Source organism: Oryza glaberrima, chromosome 9 (genome assembly GCF_000147395.1).
Source record: "Oryza glaberrima chromosome 9, OglaRS2, whole genome shotgun sequence".
NCBI lineage: Eukaryota > Viridiplantae > Streptophyta > Magnoliopsida > Poales > Poaceae > Oryza > Oryza glaberrima.
In genome coordinates, this window is record NC_068334.1 from 9,990,890 (window position 1) to 10,010,050 (window position 19,161).

Genomic DNA, 19,161 nt, shown 5'->3' on the forward strand with positions numbered 1-19,161 from the left:
ATTTGAGCAATGATACCTGAGAGTTAGGAAGCTCACAAACAGCTTACTGTTACACCGAAGCAAACTATTGCATTGCAATACCCACACCTATAAAGGATCCTATCGACTCGGTTTATGAATACAAACTGTATAAATCATTGTGTCTTAACACAGAACTAATCGTCTATGCAAATCAGTTGTTTTATTTTAGACTTGAAGCAGAGAACCATCATTATGTCCCGAAGCCAGGTATCAATGGTTTCTTCATCTTGCCGATGGACCAAACATGGACATTGAAGACGTGTCCCAATGAGCTTCCTCTTGTTCCAGGCTTTCCTTCAATTGCATGACTACCGGACATTGTTGGCCTTTGGGAAGAAATATCATCACAACATCTGGAACCTTCCACAAGGAATTGACTATATAGGAACCTCCAAGACGTTCATCGGCAACTGATGTTACCAGTGACCATCTGCATCACACGCTGAATAATGTGGCCATTTCCAGGTATTATGGGAGGTTCACCAATAGTTACCTCTAGTAAAACAACACCGAAGCTGTCGACGTCACTGCTGTCAGTAAGTCTATCAGTGACGTAGTGGCTAAACATGGCCCACATTGATAAACATAATGATTGCGCCAAGTGATTAAGGATAAATTTGTAGATAAATCACTAAAATATATGAATATGCAGCACAAACGAGTCACCTTAGCTCAACACGAACGGCTCATCACAAATGTCTAGATCTGTACTAGTGTGGGAGCACAAAAGTACTAATGATAGATTATGTGAAATAGGACATATGAAGCAATAAGGAAATGAGCAAACAATCTTTTCTATGGATTAATGGGAGTTGTAGTACCAGAAGAATATCGAAGCTAATGTGAGTAAAAGTTCACACACATATGTAGACGCAAACTTTATATTATGGACCATATACACACCTATCATGATCCTACCATGACATCTATGTTTTATACCGGCTGTATCAATTATTGAAATTAACAAAACAAATAGTCTGTGCACGCACATCGTATCGTATAGACTTGTCACAGGGATCCATCAATGTAGTGAAAGCCAAGGCTAGGTATGTAGTATTTAATCATCTTGCCGATGGACCAAATGTCGACATCGAAGACATGGTGTCACTTGCTAGGTTTTCCATGTCTCCTCTGTCCCCATGAACTTCTACCAAGTCTAGGCTTTCCTTCAGCTGCACAACCACGTCACCCATCTTTGGCCTTTGAGTAGCTATATCTGTTGTGCACATCATGGCGATGTTAACAACCTTCCACATGGAGCTAACATTGTAGGCACCTCCAAGATGTGCGTCTGCAACTAAGCTAATGTTACCGCTGACAATCTTTTGCTTCACACGTTGAACAATGTGACCATTTTCAGGTATTATAGGAGGCTCGCCAGTTGTTATCTCTAGTAAAACAACGCCGAAGCTGTAAACATCACTGCTCTCGGTGAGCCTACCAGTGGTGTAGTACCTAAAAGTGACCCGTGTTAATATATGTAAAGATTGCATAAGTGATTAAGGTGAAAATTGCATGAAATCAATCTAATATATGAATGTAGTAGTACAAATGTAATAGTGTGTAGATCGAGACTCGTACTCAGGGTCAATATAACCCATAGATCCAGCTGCAGCGGCTGATATATGAGTCTGGGAGTCACTATGATATGTTTTCGATAGTCCAAAATCTGCTATCTTTGCTTTAAAATTTTGAGCCAACAGAATGTTGTTCGTCTTCACATCCCCATGAATTATTGGTAGGTTGCAACCCTTATGAAGATAATCCAGGCCTACATATAAGGAAACTATAGTTAGAAGAAAAGATGAGCCATAAAACTTTTGCTTAATTTTGTTTGCATTGCCATTATAAAATACCTTGTGCAGCTTCAAGTGCAACTCTTACACGTGTCTTCCAATTCAAAATTTCACCCACACCAGTTTTCCCTTTTAATATATTCAAGACAAACAATTAGAAAAGAATTCTACGAGCATCTTCAAATAGCAATTAAGGGAGTTATACAACATTCATCTGCTGTGTGTGTGTAGTGTGTGACCACACATCGGCAGGGGGAGCAATAACATAAATAATAAAAATAGTACTGTCCCTTTAATAACAAAAAGGAGTAAATGCGGTGATCTGTAAGAATTATACTAGATATCACTCTGTACTTTAGGGACTAGCTAGCAAAGCACATATGTGGACTACACCTATAAAAGTTTGTACACCACATAGGCATTCATGTCTTGAAAATTAGTCAAGCTGGATTTTCAGGTACAACTAATTGAAACAATTATTCCATATGAAATTAAGAGAATCAAATATCACATGCTGCGTCAATCAATTATGTTGAGAATGAAACAATGAACAATTACGACAAAACTTCTACAAACGTTTGGAAATACAAGATCAAGATACTTCCTTAAAGATGACAAATAAATTTGTCGTGGTATCTATAATGAGTTTAATTTACCAAAGGCCATGGAGCTCCTTATGTAGAGATCACCATATGCCGCCACCAAACAAATAACATGAGTCTCTTTATTTTTAAATAAACACAATATAGGTACATTACTAAATAAAGTGATAGTTAAATTCTCGCTTGTAACAGTGGTCTCTCCGGACAATAAGTACTTATAGTAGTTATTGTGCTGCAAACAACTATTCAACGCGAACTACTTCGTCCGTCTAGAGGGAACATGTAGAATATTAAGTTAGTTTACGCTATGTGTAGGTGCTCACTTGTGTCCAGGTATCCTCCCTATGATTTCGCAACATTCAATACTTTGAAGTTCGCAATGGACAAACCTCTTAGATAATCACAAAGATTGCCTCTAGACATGTACTCATAGACAAGTGCCAAATGTTCCTTCTCCCAGCAGTATCCAACCAAACAAACAAGATTTCTGTGATGCACCTTGGTCAAGCTCTGAACCTGTATTATAAGCAAGAGGAAGGATAAGTCTCTTAGGCTGTGTTCGATAGTGGGGCTTGGGAATCCCTCCCCCACAACACGCAAAATGAGCGGAGGTACATCGCGTGATTAATTAAGTATTAGCTAAAAAACTTGGAAAGGGATTAATTAATATAATTCTTAAGGCAACTTTTCTATATTTTTTATGTAAAAAATACGTCATTTGTCAGTTTGGGAAACTTCCATGTGAAAAACGACGGACTAAAGTTGGGAACATTCACCAAAGAACACAGCCTTAATGTGTATGAAATCTCACTGTGGCTGTGATTAAGTTATATGCAGTGACAATATTGATTTTGTCAGTAGTGAACTTAGTGGTAACTGAATTTGTTACCTCAGCTAAAAACTCATTAAGCCCATGCGAAGATAATTCAGACCGCATCTTCACAGCAACCTCAGTACTGTCTTCTAAACAACCGTAGTACACATGCCCGAAGCCTCCATGCCCAATTAAATGTTTGAAGTTCTCAGTAAACTTCTCTAGCTCCTGATATGTGAATCGGCGATTTTCAGGTTTTTGTAGATGGTCCCAATGATTTGTGATATGTCCAGGAGCACTCATGAGTTCTGGTACCATGGCAAGATCAGTTGAAGAAGCTAGTGCAAAAAGAAAAGTATTAGCAATATTACATTGTGTTATTAAACTATAAGAGTCAATTATTTTCAGTACAAACTATATATTTTAACAGAGCATACGTACTATTGAGCTTTCTTTTGGCTCTCCAGATCAAATATGCCAGAACAAGTATGGCCAGTACCAGCACTGGAGCCACTACTGAAACAGCCAAGGTAACGGCTCTATTTCTTGACAGGGATGGAGTAGCATGTGTTTTGCACATATTTCCATCAGACTCATAACTGAAATTTCATAAAATTATCAGCCCGGAAGGGTTCAAAAGAATCGTAGTTAAGTGTTAAATTGCCTAAAGATTACTGAAAGAAATCAACGTTAATAAAAATATCCAAACCTGAAATCAATTGATCCGTTGTTTTTGAGGAGGGAATCTGGAATTGTCCCATTAAGTTGATTGCATGATAAGTTTCTGTACAAAGTGATATACAATTTACGGATTAAGCAATAAGTCTATGGCTTGTTGACAATCTGCAAACTTTGATAACAACACTGTAAAGTTCCAAGTATAAAGTATCAAACCACTTTAATTACCGTCAGATACTCAGATATCTTTAAAAAGTATCAAGAGTCTTTATGTTCAGCTTTGGATACGGTAGTACATATAGAATTACTAGCTTTGTCCCATAAAAAAAAAACTACGATATTTGACACATTCTAGTATCACGAATTTGGACAAGACAAGTACCACGTGGCCAAACTACTGATGTTGTTGTTTTTCAAATGATACTATTTCTTTTATAGGTTCAGAAGAACTATGATAACAGTCTTACAGGTGGATACTAGTTAGTCTTCGCGATATTTCTTAGTCAGCTCTTACCTTATTTGAGGACTTGGATATCTTCGAGAGCTAAACTTTCACCACGGAGTATGTTATATTTCAATAATTGTCAAACGTATTATTATTGGCTTAGTAGTAATTTGATATATCATAATTTGCTGGTAAAAGTTAAAATGACCCAGTACAATATAGCACACTCCTCTGAGTATCATGAAGCCGCATGATTTGCAACATCACATTGACCTAATGAATGACCTAAAAAAAAAAACTATGATAACAGTCTTACAGATGAGTACTAGTTAGTTTTAGTTTTCATGATTTTTTTTCTTAGTCAGCTATTACTTATTTGAGAACTTGGGCTTTGTATTATCACTCTATACCAACCTTTTTCCCTAAGGACAGAACTTGTTGACTGTGTAACTGTGAGAGGCCAGGGCTGTAAAACATTTCTATTATTATTTAGAAATGTATATCTTTGAAAGCTAAACTTTCACCATGGAGTATGATATACTGAAATAATTGTCAAATGTATTATTATTGGCTTAGTTGTAATTTTATATATCATAATTTGGTGGTAAAAGTTAAAATGGCCCAGTACAATGTAACACACTCCTCTGAGTATCATGAAGCCGCATGATTTGCAACACCACATTGACCTAATCAACGATCTCGAAAAAAAAAACTATCTACAGACACATATATTTATATATACTAATTAGTGGCACTCCTGAAAACCCCCAAATTAATTGGGAAATAAAAGCTAGAAATTCCCACACTAGTGAGAAAAGTAAAAAAAAAAAATTATCTTAATTAAAATTATATGTGTCCATCTATCATATCTATGTCTGAGATCTGCATGTACTTGGTTTGAAGTCTCAATTATATACTTTAATTGATTTAATGATTCTAAATGAAAAATAATAAATACTAAGTGGTACAGTCTCAAGCATAGAGTTTTGTTGAATGCCAAAACAACATGTTCCTTGAATTAAATTTGAAAATATACTGTTCACTTGTTTTTTTCTCAGAAATATTCAGGATTCAAATTTTTTGGCACAGATATACCGCTGGTATCGCTCAACATATGCGCGTAACGTGGACGTGATGACTCCGGCGGTGTCACACAGTGATGCGCGAGACTGCTCGCTCTCGCGCGGCGCAGGCGCGAGACCGAGTGGTCTGGCATAACCTAACAGCGAGACCGAATATCATGTCATTTCAAATGGCTTAATTAGTGATTAATTATCTTGATTAGTGGTTAATCAATAATTAATTAACTGCTAATTAGGTGGATTAATCACTAATTATTATTAATCAATCGGTAATCATGACAGTTAATCAATTTTCAAAACGGTGTCGGTATTTGGCCATGCGAGACGGTCCACGTCATTCTCGCACAATGGTTAAGTGATATCGATAGTATATTTGTGCCAAACAATTTGAATTCCTAATATTTCTAAGAAAGAATATATGAGTGGTATATTTTCAAATTTAATTCCATGTTCCTTCACTAAGGGGGGTAGCTTGTAGCCCAAGAGCAGCGAGCCAGCGAATGTCTAATTTACACGCAAAATACCTCCACTAGCCCTCACCACTAGTTATCATACCTTTAGTTCATTTTTACCACTTTATGAAAGTAAAGCTGCGATCACTTTCGATAATATTTAGTCCGTGTTTTTCATTTTTAATGTAACTAGGAAGGTAGCCCGCGCATTCGCGCAGGCATGTATCGTGCACTGTATTTGAAAACAGATCATATTTATCAGATAGCCTTCGCCATGTTTTGGAAGTGTATTTCCTCATAAAATATTCTTTGTTGCATCACTTCGATAATTTCTCTATGCTATATACTATATAGTATTTAATTAATATTTATAAGCAATTATATATAATCTTCATCATCATCTAAAAAGGAGTTAGGCCTAGTTTGTTTAGAAAACATGTTTATTAAATTAAAAGCAAGGTAGTTTTTTTTCTTTTTTTGTTGAATGCTTTGGGCCCTGTTGATGAAAATGTAAGACCTAGCTAAATTCATTGTTCCTTTTCTCCCGCCATACGGTTTTATGCAGCTCCTAGTCACCGTGTTGAGATGTGATCATTGCACCTACGGAGGTTGCCTTGTGATTCATCGCAGTTGTGATCACATTTTTGGTCAAGCTTAGTTACTCCTATTTCCATGTCTTGTTATATCGTAAAATCTAAATGGACTCCAAAGTTAATCATTTAAGTATATATATATATACAACAAAATATATTTGCAGACGATTAATGTTCATATATAGGGATGATTCACCTTTTGAATGGTCTGTGCACAAAGAAAATAAACGGAGTTACCCGAAATGCTTAGAAGGCCAAAACAACACGCTTGAACATATATCAATGGTATACTAAAAGTGCATTAAGCACCATCTAAAGTCAATTAGATGGTAACATAGTTTAAAGCAAATACACGGAAGATCATTTAGCTTGCTTGGATTATTTTAGCACATATTTTAAAAAAAATCATGAAGTAATCGGATTTTCTCTAACTAAAGCCATTGGATTTTCTATGCATTGGTGGTTTGGACTTCATATTTTAGTTAGTTGTATTTGCTTAGACAGTGTATATCTAATTTGGGAGCGTATCCTATGCACACAGGCCCTCGCGTGTACACACCATGTACACCAACTAAAAATTATCACAAAAAATTCTAGGAAAATTCATACATGTACTTTCAATAGTATTACATCTACGTGCAAAGTCGCATCTTCAAATTCATTCTACATAGAGAATAACAAAAAAGATAAAATTCTGACAAAATTGCAACCTTAAAACTGTCAGATTTTTTGTTTTTTTTGTTACGGCTAAAATATAATGAATTTGACGTTAAGATTTTAACCCTAGGTGTAATACAATTGAAAGTATGTGTATGATTTTTTCTAGATTTTTTGGTGACATTTTTTAGTTGGTGTGCACGTGTGTACACGTGAGGGCATGTGTGCATAGGATATGTTGCCATCTAATTTAGCTATATGCATGTTTGACAAACAACGTATGATGATGCAACCTGTATTGGATTATTTCGTAATTCTTTTACAGCAATTCAAATGGCACGTAAAAGGGCAGGGTGTTCTTCCTTAATAAAAAAAATGTTTCATAGTTCACTTTGTAATTTTTGTTTGGATAACTATTGATTTAATTTAGCTATACATGTTTGCAGAATTATGTATAGTGATGTAATATGTGCACCCAACTTGTTTAAGGTATTTGAATCATATTTGGATGGTATGCAAAGCACACGGGCTGAATGTGTGTTGATGTGAAAAACACACAATGGCCTGGTAGATCTGCTTAACTCCAGTGCAGGTCCTAAATCTTACTTTTGGGTTCGTCGTCAACAATGTGGTCGAATGCCATATTTTGTATATAGGAAAATATAAGGATACGGATCTTAAATTCCTAGTTTAATTATAAATAGAGCAACAATTATATTAGAAATCAGACATGTAGCTTAAAAACTATGGTTGTTTTAACATATTGATTATTTCTCTTTTAGTTTACTCCTACCCAAAAATAGGGATGGGATTGGCAGTGGTCTGCGTGCATGTGAAGGGGGCGAGGAGGTAGATGCGATTTATTTTTATAACTTCTCCAAATAATGTAACTTAAAACCAATGATGATACGTTTAATCTTTTCTCAAAATTTCTAAGATTATTTATGATTTTCAGGACATGACACGTGGCAGCGTAAGATTTTTCGTAAATTAAATCTAATGGTTGAAAATAATGGGTCCATCGATTTAATTGAAATATTTTATAATTTTAAAATGTGACATATGGTGACTTAAGTGTGCTCTAAAGGTGTTTAATTGGTTTTCATTGCGTAGATTGTTTAATATGAAATAATACATGTTTTCATTCTGTTATAATTTTTCATTTTCTTTCAGTTGCCCTGCATAGGAGTATTTTAATTTCTATATAGTAAAATACAACTATAATGGATATTGAATTATTTAATTAACTGTAAATAAAACAATAGTTAAAACAAATTAAAAATCAAATATAATTTTAGAAATTATAAGCCATTTAGCTATGTTTTTTTTAATATTAGGTTGTTAGTTAAAAAATATAAGGCGAGAGGATCAAATGAGTTATATGTACAGCAGGACAAGGGATGGAGATTTTTTTTTCTGAGGCATATTCCAACGGGTCGTAGTCTTTAGTTATCTATTTTTAAAATATAGATATAATTTTAGACCTATTAGAAAATGTGTCGGGTGTTGTATTTACTAATATAAGCTAAATGTTGCCACTCATATAGTTTAAAAATCTATGTGATTTTTCTTGATATGTATCAAGTGACCAATAGGTAGTCTCTAGCATTATATGACCCAAAGAAATACATTTATTTTACTTTTAAAATGTAGTTAATGTAGGTATTGAATTCTAAATTTTATTGTAAATAATCTCGTCCCGTGCACGGATAAGAAAATAGCTATTTAGATGATTTAGTTGTTTAAAATAATTTATTAGAAAGTATGTTTTCCAATATTAATTAAGAAAATGCTTGAGAATAGGAGGGCATGTTGCCCTTATGTATTAGGGTGAGGGCAGGGATATATGATACTTCCTCCGTTTCACAATGTAAGTCATTCTAGCATTCTCCACATTCATATTGATGTTAATGAATCTAGATAAATATATATGTCTAGATTCATTAACATCAATATGAATGTGGGAAATACTAGAATGACTTATATTGTGAAACGGAGGGAGTACGTAACTACATACATGTACCTAACGTAACGTAATGGATGGCAGCGGTGGGGTGTGGGTCTTTCTTTTTTTTTTTCTTTAAGTAAATCCGAGGGTAGAAAATATGGGTGCACCGGATATTATTGAAAATCGATGGCTAGATGTTTTGTTTTTTCTATAATTTGCTAGAGTGACACATGGTGAGATGAGAGTGTTTGTAGAATGCCATATAACGGTTTGAGAACGTTTTAAGGATGTTTAATAGCCTTTTAGTATATAATAGATTATCAAAAACTAACTATTATATATCAGCCCCAATATAAGAGTGTTTGTCGTGATATATTTAAGACCACAATATAACTTATAATTTAATTAAAGGAAAACAACGGAATCACAAATTAGATATATAATTTAAAAATAATTTAGAAGATGGTCCAAGGAACATTGATTAGATATTTTATATTATTATTATAGATCTTAGTTTAACTATATATATTTATATTTGTGATGTAATATAGTTTAGAAAATTATATTTTATTTAAAGATCATCGATTTTTATGATGTATTTTTTTGTCGTCTTTTTTATGTATATGCGTATGGTTTTTTCTTTCTTTCCAGCGAATAGTACGTAAACTATTGTTTTGTTTTTGTGCACGTAAGTACGTACAGGAGAAGACATCGTATAAACCTGTACGTACATGACAACAGTAGTAGCGCTTAAATCATATAAAGAGAAAGTTGAAATTTTTTAATAATAGATCCAATCCAATGGTATAAAATAACGGGTCCACCAATTTAAGTGAAAATCGACGGTGAGATTTAATAATGCCAAGTGGCAGCCTAGGAGCGTTTGTAGGATGCCATGTGGCAGTTTAGGAGTGTTTGTAGGAGGTTTAATGGACTTTTAGTATATAATAGAAGATATGATGCCTAGTCCTGTCGATTGGCAGTTTTAAATGCAGAACAACCAAAGGCAGAGGGCACTCAGATATACTTACAAGTACTTGAGGGCAGTAAACAATGTGAAAGAATTAGATATCGACCCATTCAATTCGCTGTTGGAGAGATCACTGCATAATAATTTCAAATAATCCAACAAAATTTAGCAAATGTATACAATTAATAATGCTAGTACATTTAGATCATCCATACTATACTCACATAGATATTATCCTCATGATTTTATCACCTGCATCGCTGCATTTCACACCATCCCAAACATATTCAGGTGGAAAACACGGATCACCCATCCAGTTCTTCTTTATTCCATACTCATATTTAATAGCCATGATCGCATCAACTAGCATATATATGAGGAAAAAATAGGAGTTCAAGAGGGAGAGTTGACAATGTTTAATTGTTTAGTGTACCTCACTAAAGACCAATAGATACAGCTAGCTTACAATCCTGGGAGAACGTTGTTGGATTATCATGGATGATGCGACCGTAGACCTCATAAGCGTTAAGGATCGGGGGCAGAGCTGATGTGGCAGTTGCAGCAATGGTGAAGTTATACTTTCCTTCAGAATTGCTGGACCAGCCGCCGGTGACAGACAAACCTTTTAGGTACGGTGTACTGTATGGGCTGCTCTGCACACCGTTGTCTATGGAAACTGTAAATTCCCGGGACTTCTTGTTCTGGAAGTCAGCGAAATGCAGGATCACAAAGTGGTCATGAAGGAGGGCGTCTAATTGGTCCGAAAAGAATACTAGTTTTGTGGAGTTGCCACTCGGCACAACGGCCTTCTGGAGAACAGGCGAGGGCACCGCAAATTCGGTGCTAGGTTGGATGGTAGATTGGGTGGAAATGTTTGTCGACAAGGGATCAGCTTCTGTGTATGCATCTGTGAACCAGAACCGATCGTACTGATCATCAGGGTACCTGTATTACGTGTGAAATTTGGAATATAAGACGATTACCAATTAATAGAAAAGCAAATTGACTAGGAATACTAGCCATTAACCAATGCAGCGCACGAGCTCCATTGTTTTAGGTATTTACTAATTCAGACTGCAATTATTAAATCATGCAAACATGACAATTGAGTTGCCGAACCGAGAACAACACAATATGTGTTAATTTAAACTTCAAATTATTGAATCATAAAAAAACTAATTATTACTCCACAGCAACAAGAAATCGATATTTGGTATTAGATTATTACTTTTTTATATTTTTCAAATTTGGATTTATTAAATCAAGATGACATATGTAATGATTCAAACGAAGTGCAACTACAGTTTCACACGAAAAAACGGGACTGATACTTTAATTTCATGTTGAATCTATTTTTGAATCAGTGTGCATTTTGTTTTTTTTTGTCTGTACGAATTAAAATCATTTTATTTTCTTTTGTAAAATTCAGTATCGCTGCTGGTCGTCTCCCAAACATATATAGCTGGTAATGTGTGGAACCGGCAGTAATCCCCAGTTTGTAGTGCGTTGTTTAGCTAAATTAATAAAATCAGAAAGCAGCTTCAAGTGATATATTGGTTCACGTATAACTGGCTAGCTGAGCTGCAAAATGTACAAGATCCAAGGAAATTCAGAACATATATACCTTACTAATTCGTCATCATCAGGGCTCGATCCCACGTTGCACCGATCATACATGGACAGTGACACATTGCCCATAACAGCCGGGTAGGGCAAGATACCGAGAGGCCTCAACTCCACCGTGGACACAAACGGTGTGCCTTGGCCGATGTTGACGAGGCAAATCGGCGCCCAACTCGCCCATGCCACGAACACCACTTCATAAACATTATAGCCATCGTCATTTCCATCGATGGTGTCCAAACTCACGGTGTCCCAGTGGTTGACACCAAGGGAAAGGTTGAATTTTAGCGACAAGCTGTCCAAGCCGTCATAATTGCCATACAAGAACTCCAGCCTGACTAAGTACTTGGACCCGATGTCGGTGGGTAGCGAGTAGCAGTTGCGCTGACCCTCGCCAGATGGGAAGCTCCTGACCGTGTAGAGAGTGCGTGTGTCAGGGCCCCACCATTTATTGCGATATACGGTGGTTACCTTATGATTCTCGCCGCCGTCAATGTACCGTCCATCTGGGACGTAAGTGAGACCGGTTAGGTCGTCCGGATAGCTGTCGTCTGCCTCCAAGCCACAATCAATGCTTAGGAAACCTATTGCGCGCACCAAAGAAAAATGGCATAAAAAAATTTAACCTCCACCTGTTAGAATAGAAGCTAATGGGGTAACTTTTTTTTGTTTAATTTCTTAAGGCAGCCTCTGTACAAAATGTCACAAATATAGGTCTAATACTCTTCTAATTCTACATTCTCCAGATGTTAGGTCTCAACTCAATGGTACTGATTTCTCCCACCTCATCAACGCCGGTACAGTTCCTTCTTTCTACTAACATGTCCTCACTATAGCATAGAAATGGCCTTCCGAGCCAACACTAATGTATCATTGCCGTTTCATAACAATAAATAGTAATGATACTTCAACTATCACGGTCGGTTCTCAATATGAACCAAGAATGATATGATTTGAAAATTCCAACCATCAATGGTATGAATTGAAAATATCACTGCTGGTTCATAATAGAAACTGGCACTATGCTTAACGGACCACATAATCTGGCCCACCATTAACGGAGTATTGAAGTAAAAAATAATTAAATTAATAATAATATTTTTATATGAAGTCGATGAAGATAAACTTTATGCGGAAGTTATGTTTCTCGACAAGATCTACAACGTGGTTGCTGAATAATTTTTTATTTGACATAGTTTATATGGTCATATATGTGATAGAAGTTATCAGATCTAATTGATAAATACTTTAAAATTTTCAAATGAATTGAAATAGACACAAACTCTATATCAAAATTGTACAGCTAAGTAAGATCTATAGTTTTATAATTTTATAGTTGATAACCCTTAACATTTACATTTGAAGTCATCACCTTAACAGCAGAGCCAGGAAGCTGCAACTAGTCCCACTGAACAGCTCCACTGCAGTTTTCTCATAAATTAACGCTCGATCTATAGTTTTAGCCCCCCCCCCCCCCCCCCCCACACACACACGCGCGCATACATACATACATACATACATACATACATACACACACACATATATATATATATATATATATATATATATATATAATAGAACTACTATATGGCACCCTAACGTGCCATTTAGCTAAATGGCTCTCCTCACACCACCCAACCACTCACTATTTGTATGGATAAAATTTTTACTCCTCTACTAACTCTCCCACCCACACATCCTGCTCATCTTCCTATAAGTAATTTTTTTACTGATGCATGTCTATTTATATTAGTTGTTAATGCTGATCTATCATATCCTATTCTCTCTCTCATTCCTCATCCTAATTTTTCGGATCTAGCAATTTGCATCCACGGCAGCGATGAGAGGAGCGACACCAGCGACATCGACAAGGAGGCCTCCGGTGAGCAGGCAACGACGGCTGACGGAAACCTCCAATATGCAGGCGGCGAGCCGGCGATCGACGGTGGATCCGGGCACTAGACGGGGACTGGTCCCCATTCACTCTCCAATCTCAATCCTTTTTTTTTCGGATCTAGGGGCAGCCGGCAGCATCATCGGCCACCGGGGCGACAACGCCTCCCTACACCAGCGACGTGGCTTGCTCCGAGAGAGTGAGCCTAGGCGGCAGCTCGTGGACGGAGACAGCGCACCGCCGGATCTGACTCCTCACCCGTGTTGCGATGGGCGACGCCGGCATCAACAGAATCAGGGGTGCAGAGGAAGCCTATCCTGATCGTCGGTGTCACCTTCCCCCGACGCAGCCCCGCGCAGTCGTCGGCGTGCACATCCGCGCATTGCCCCTCCAAATGGGACAAGTCCCCCACCGAGCCCTGCTCTTGATTGGACGCCGACAACTGCTCATGGCTGAGCTGGGATTGGAGCTCCGACCGCATCTGTCTCTAGTCTCCGCCGCCAAGACCCATCCAGCCCATGCCCGCCTTCATCTGTGCCATCCACATCCACCTCCTCGCCACCGGCGTTGTTTCCTGCTTGGGAGAGAAAGGGGCATCTGGTCTGCTCGCAGCGCTGGAGCGATAGGGATGCTCACGGTGCTGAGACCGGCGCCGTCGCCTCCTCGCTCATCACCGCGCTGACTAGGTCTGCCTTGCTCATCTTCTTCTCTGTTGGGAACAGAGGAAGACAGCTCCACAGCCGCTGGTTTTGCTTTCTCGTTCTGAACGCCACTGAGAGCCATCTATGCCTTCGTTCTTCCCGTGTGTATACATGTGATTCATCACAGTGGAGTAAAAAAATTTACTACGTGTAACCCTCTTTATACATGTGATTCACTGTACAATCCACATGTGACTGAAAAATATGTAATGCAAACCACATGTATAATAAAAGCCTAAAAACTGTTATTGGATCGAAAAATAAATATGTGAGATTCGTCCACGTCACCATGAGTAAAAGTTTAACTGCCAATAAAATTTTACTCATAACTAAATTTACGAGTAAAATTTTTACTCATAATAACATGGACAAATCTCAAATGTCTATTTTTCAAGCTAACAGTAGTTTTTAAATTTCCACTACACATATAATTTACAACACATATTTTCCCTCGTATAATAGTGGACAGTGGAGTAAAAACATAACTACTGTTTTTAATGGTTCAATTCTATCATGCTACGTCGTGGTCAATAGACATCTCCGTACTCATGTCTATCAGTAAAAAAATAACTATTCATATTTCATCTGTGTAAGTTTTTGACCCGGTGAGATTTTGATTTTTAATAGTAATAAAGTCCGTGGTAAAAAAAATGCTATCCACATATTGCAATAATTGAAATTTTATATACATATATTCACTTGTATATATAATCATGGGAGATGCGTATTTTTTCTCCTCCTTGTACGTTATGTAGTTTCTTACCCGGGAGATATTTTTTTAATGATCGATATGGATGAGTGAATGTAAAAATAATATGCATCATAATCTTGATTGTATGTGCTAATATGCACGTAAAAGGAACATGATACTCGTATTTTAATGACTGAACAATTTTACACATATTTTTCAATATGGAATGATTAAGCAAATTTATTACTAACTAAAATAACTACAAAAATTTGATGTAATAAAAATATTACTGCAAACAAATTGAGAGTAATGTAAAAGAGTTACAGGAGTGAAAAATTTACTATACTCCTACTATTATCGAGCCCTGACTTTGCTCAGTAATTACGGGAGTAAAAATTTTACTCCATGCAAAGATAGACATGATTTTTTTACTCTGGTAACTTTTTTAGTCAGTAATTATTTTACTTATGGTGGGAACCGATATTGAAGGCCACGTGGAGACTAGAAGAAGGAAGTACTTTGGCAGGAAAAACCAAAATAACCGGAAATGCGGTGCTATGTGAGGTAGCCGGTAATTTTTTAACTCGATAGGAGAAGGGTGGGAACAAAATAGAGGAAAGAGATAGGAGATGGACTAGTCAGAGAAAACGGAAAACCAGGAGGAGGAGCGCTACTAATTCCGTAGCGCGTCTGTGGCGCTATGTAGCGCCACCGTATATATATATATATACACAGAGAGAGAGACTTTTCACGATGAACTCAATGTTAAATATGTATGTACATAGTTTCGTGATACACCACCACTTTAAATCTTTAATTTGTATTTTTTTTATCAAAAAATATCTATAAAATAATATCTATTGTTTTATGAAATTTACTGATTTATTTGTATGTGCATAGAACATTTTTTTAAGATCATGCTTGATGAAACCAGGCCTTGCAAAATTAGATAATACTAAGAGTTTTGTAGTGAAAAGGACAACAGAATATAAAAAATAAGGTGACCTGTCTGGCTGTCGGCTCGAACCGCTGCTTCTAACACGAGTACTGCAGCGAGCAAAACCAGGAGCGCCATGGAGACCTGATAAGTGATCACCTGGGAAGATGCTGGAGCGAAGCTATCGAGTTTACACCGTATATATATACACACACATAAACTCTCCATTTCTAAATGTAAGAGTAGTATTAAATTACGTATTACAAGAGTAACCCTGTGGAGCATCGAATGACTGAATTATTTGTTTTTTTTCTCAGCTGCGTACATCATATGTAAACGTAGGTTATTAATGACCTTCCGTACGGGTTTTAACTGACTCTAGCAAATTGACAAATTGTGCTCCTTCTGAAAGGACTGTGTGCGTAACGTGGAAGGTATCCTCTGACTTTTTAAGTTAGAGAGACGTAGGTCCTTAATAGGTAGAGAAGGAGCTATAATATAAGTTAGAGGAGCCTCCTCCGCGTAACGACGACTTGCACGTACACACACAGTCGTGTGCTGTTGCTGCTAAGAAAATACGAAAGATATAAATATATGGCTGGCTTTTCTCTTCCTTCTTTTTGTTGCTCGGGTAAAATCAATTTTTACGTTTGTCGATCGCGGTGCTATTAAATTAGGTGGTGTTTGGATACAGAGACTTAACTTTAGTCTCTATATATTTAGACACTAATTTAGAGTATTAAATATAGACTACCTACAAAACTAGTTCCTCCGTTTCATAATGTAAGACTTTCTAGCATTGCCCATATTTATTTAGATGTTAATGAATCTAGACATACATATGTGTTTAGATTCATTAACATCTATATGTATGTGGGCAATGCTAGAAAGTCTTACATTGTGAAACGGAGGGAGTAATTACATACATGAAAGCTAATTTGCAAGTCAAAATTTTTAATCCTAATTAATCCATAATTAGATACTATTTACTGTAGCATCATATAAGCTAATCATGGATTAATTAGGCTCAATAGATTCATCTCGCGAATTAGTCCATGAATATAGATAGGTTTTATTAATAGTCTACGTTTAATATTTATAATTAGTGTCCAAACATCCAATATAATAGGGACTTAAAAGTTTTAGTCCAATCTAAATAGGGTCTAACATTGCTGAAGTTTTGTTTTGCGTGGGTGCAGCGTCAATTAACAATGGCGCGTGCTCACCTTCTTGGGCCTTGAGGCCCCTAATCTGCGGCTTTAAGTTTTGGTTGGTTTCCTGCTTCTTGATGAATCGGAAAGCAGTGCTAAATCGACTGATTCGGCAGCGGTGATTGATTGTAGAATTGTATTGTAAATTTCTGAATTGGAGCCTATATATTGTAGGATCTAGTTTTTTATTTTATTTTTTATTTTGGCATGCGCGTCAAAAATGATTTTCACATGCATGCATGTGCTTAACCGCCTAAAAAATGTCGAAATTTTATGATCGTTCAGTTACAGGCAGGCCACGGATCTGCATGTGAAAATACATTTTTGACTATTTGAAAAAATGCTCTTTGCAGTAGTGAAAGGCTGTTCAAAATTAAAACATATCAACGTTTATGTACGTAGAAAAAATATCATGTGAGGAACTAATAAAGTCAAATTAGAATTTTAATGACCATGCTTGATAAATCGAGCCTTAAAAGATAGATGGATTATTGCCGGTGGGATCAACAACGGGCGTGGCTTATGGGCAATCCCCATCCCCCCTATACACTCCTCTCCCTCCATCCTCTTTAGGATATAAACTTTAGATGTATACAAATATTATATATGAAAATATTTGGATTCAAATTCAAATTTGAATCGGATATATAAACTTTTGATTTGTAAACTTTGGATCTCTAAACTTTATATGTGTAAATTTGAGGTGTACAAACTTTAGGTACATAAATTTAATAAAATAGGAAGTAATGCGGTGCCAAGAAAGAAAACCACGTGGAGGAGAGGGGGGCGACCCGATCGCTAGGGGCGATCGATCGCCCATTAGGAGTTTCGATCAACAGACGCATTAGTGAAAAAAAAAAAAGAAGTGAAAGAAGAGACCTGCTGGCTGGTCGACTGCAAGAACCACTGATTCCAGCACGAGTAGTACAACAACGAGAGCCAAGAGCCCCATGGAGTCTTGAATTCCTGATAATTAACCCAGGAGCGATCTATCGGACTTTCGACCGTGACCAATAACTAGCTATATCTCCACTGCATACACTTGGTATGTTGAGACTTACCGACTGGCGTACGTTTACTTGTTACAAGCCGCAGCGTACATCTCGGTCACTATATATATTGGCTGCATCCATTATTGGTTCAAGCCCTGGTTCATTATTACTTCACTGTCGACCTCATTGGTGCCCAAGCTGATTGGCTTTTGATTTCTTGGAGTTTTTGTTAAAGCATTAATTCTCTGGACTTTGACAGACTTGACTCTTGCTTTCTGTTTTCTCCGTTCCACAATGTAAGAATTTCTAGCATTATCCAAATTCATAGAGTTACTAATAAATCTAGACATATATAAAAAACATATACATCGATCAACACATAAATCTAGGTAAGACAAAAGGTCTTACAATATGAAATGGTGGGAGTACTGCATATGGCAAATAGTGTTACTCTATGTCACAAAGTCGAGTAATGCATGTGAGACAATAATTTTTTTTAGGTTTTGACACAGGAGGGATGAGATAGTTCGCATGGTCCTAGGATAGGAACTATGTTACCAGGACGAGTAACGTGTTATATGTCACAAAGCCAAGTCCAACCGAATTGCGACCTAGTTATGCACCCGATGTCTCTTTGACACTACTTAGCCAGAATCCGCCCTAGACTGCTACCGCCTACTCGAGACCGTTGTCGTGCAGATCTGCTCTATCTTCTGCTTGGATCTATGAAAGGAGAAGGTATAGAGTGGAGAGAGATAAGAAAAAGGTGAGAAAAATCATGGGACTTATGTTGCTACCGGTTTCATGGTTGACGAATCCCTAGTTTCATGGTTAATGGATCTAGCCATCTCCGACCTTGCGTAGGCTGAATCTAGAGGCGTCCACACCGCCGACCCTACTCCTCTTCCTCATAGATCTATGAGAGAGGGTGAGAGGAGAAGGTTTTAAAGGGACAGAGGGGAGGAGGAACAGAACGAGAATAGCCCGTCCTAAGCCATCCTCCATTTCCCGCTATCCACTCCCTACATCTTCGTGTTGATGAGAAAATTTGACA

The 19,161-nt window shown here is 37.1% G+C and overlaps 1 protein-coding gene across 1 annotated transcript; it reads right to left on the reverse strand.

Annotated features, from left to right (window-relative positions):
* Positions 1 to 838: 838 nt before the first annotated feature.
* Positions 839 to 18,157, reverse strand: LOC127784217 (probable LRR receptor-like protein kinase At1g51890). Its single transcript, XM_052311404.1, has 12 exons — positions 17,995 to 18,157; positions 11,683 to 12,265; positions 10,525 to 11,003; positions 10,283 to 10,421; positions 10,120 to 10,191; positions 3,943 to 4,017; positions 3,675 to 3,832; positions 3,309 to 3,571; positions 2,809 to 2,935; positions 1,878 to 1,946; positions 1,603 to 1,792; positions 839 to 1,476 (listed from the first exon to the last, which is right to left on the reverse strand). Exons 1-12 carry the CDS (start codon positions 18,065 to 18,067, stop codon positions 1,083 to 1,085), a joined length of 2,622 nt encoding a protein of 873 aa, XP_052167364.1. The 5' UTR covers positions 18,068 to 18,157; the 3' UTR covers positions 839 to 1,082.
* Positions 18,158 to 19,161: the final 1,004 nt, after the last annotated feature.

What these genes read in the sequence shown, in the direction of transcription:
- LOC127784217 (XM_052311404.1), bottom strand. Translation starts at nt 18,067, where the DNA reads ATGGGGCTCTTGGCTCTCGTTGTTGTACTACTCGTGCTGGAATCAGTG. An exon ending in AACGGATCAATTGATTTCAG is followed by an intron (nt 3,833 to 3,942) that starts GTTTGGATATTT and finishes ATGAAATTTCAG; the next exon opens with TTATGAGTCTGATGGAAATA. An exon ending in TGCACTTGAAGCTGCACAAG is followed by an intron (nt 1,793 to 1,877) that starts GTATTTTATAAT and finishes CCTTATATGTAG; the next exon opens with GCCTGGATTATCTTCATAAG.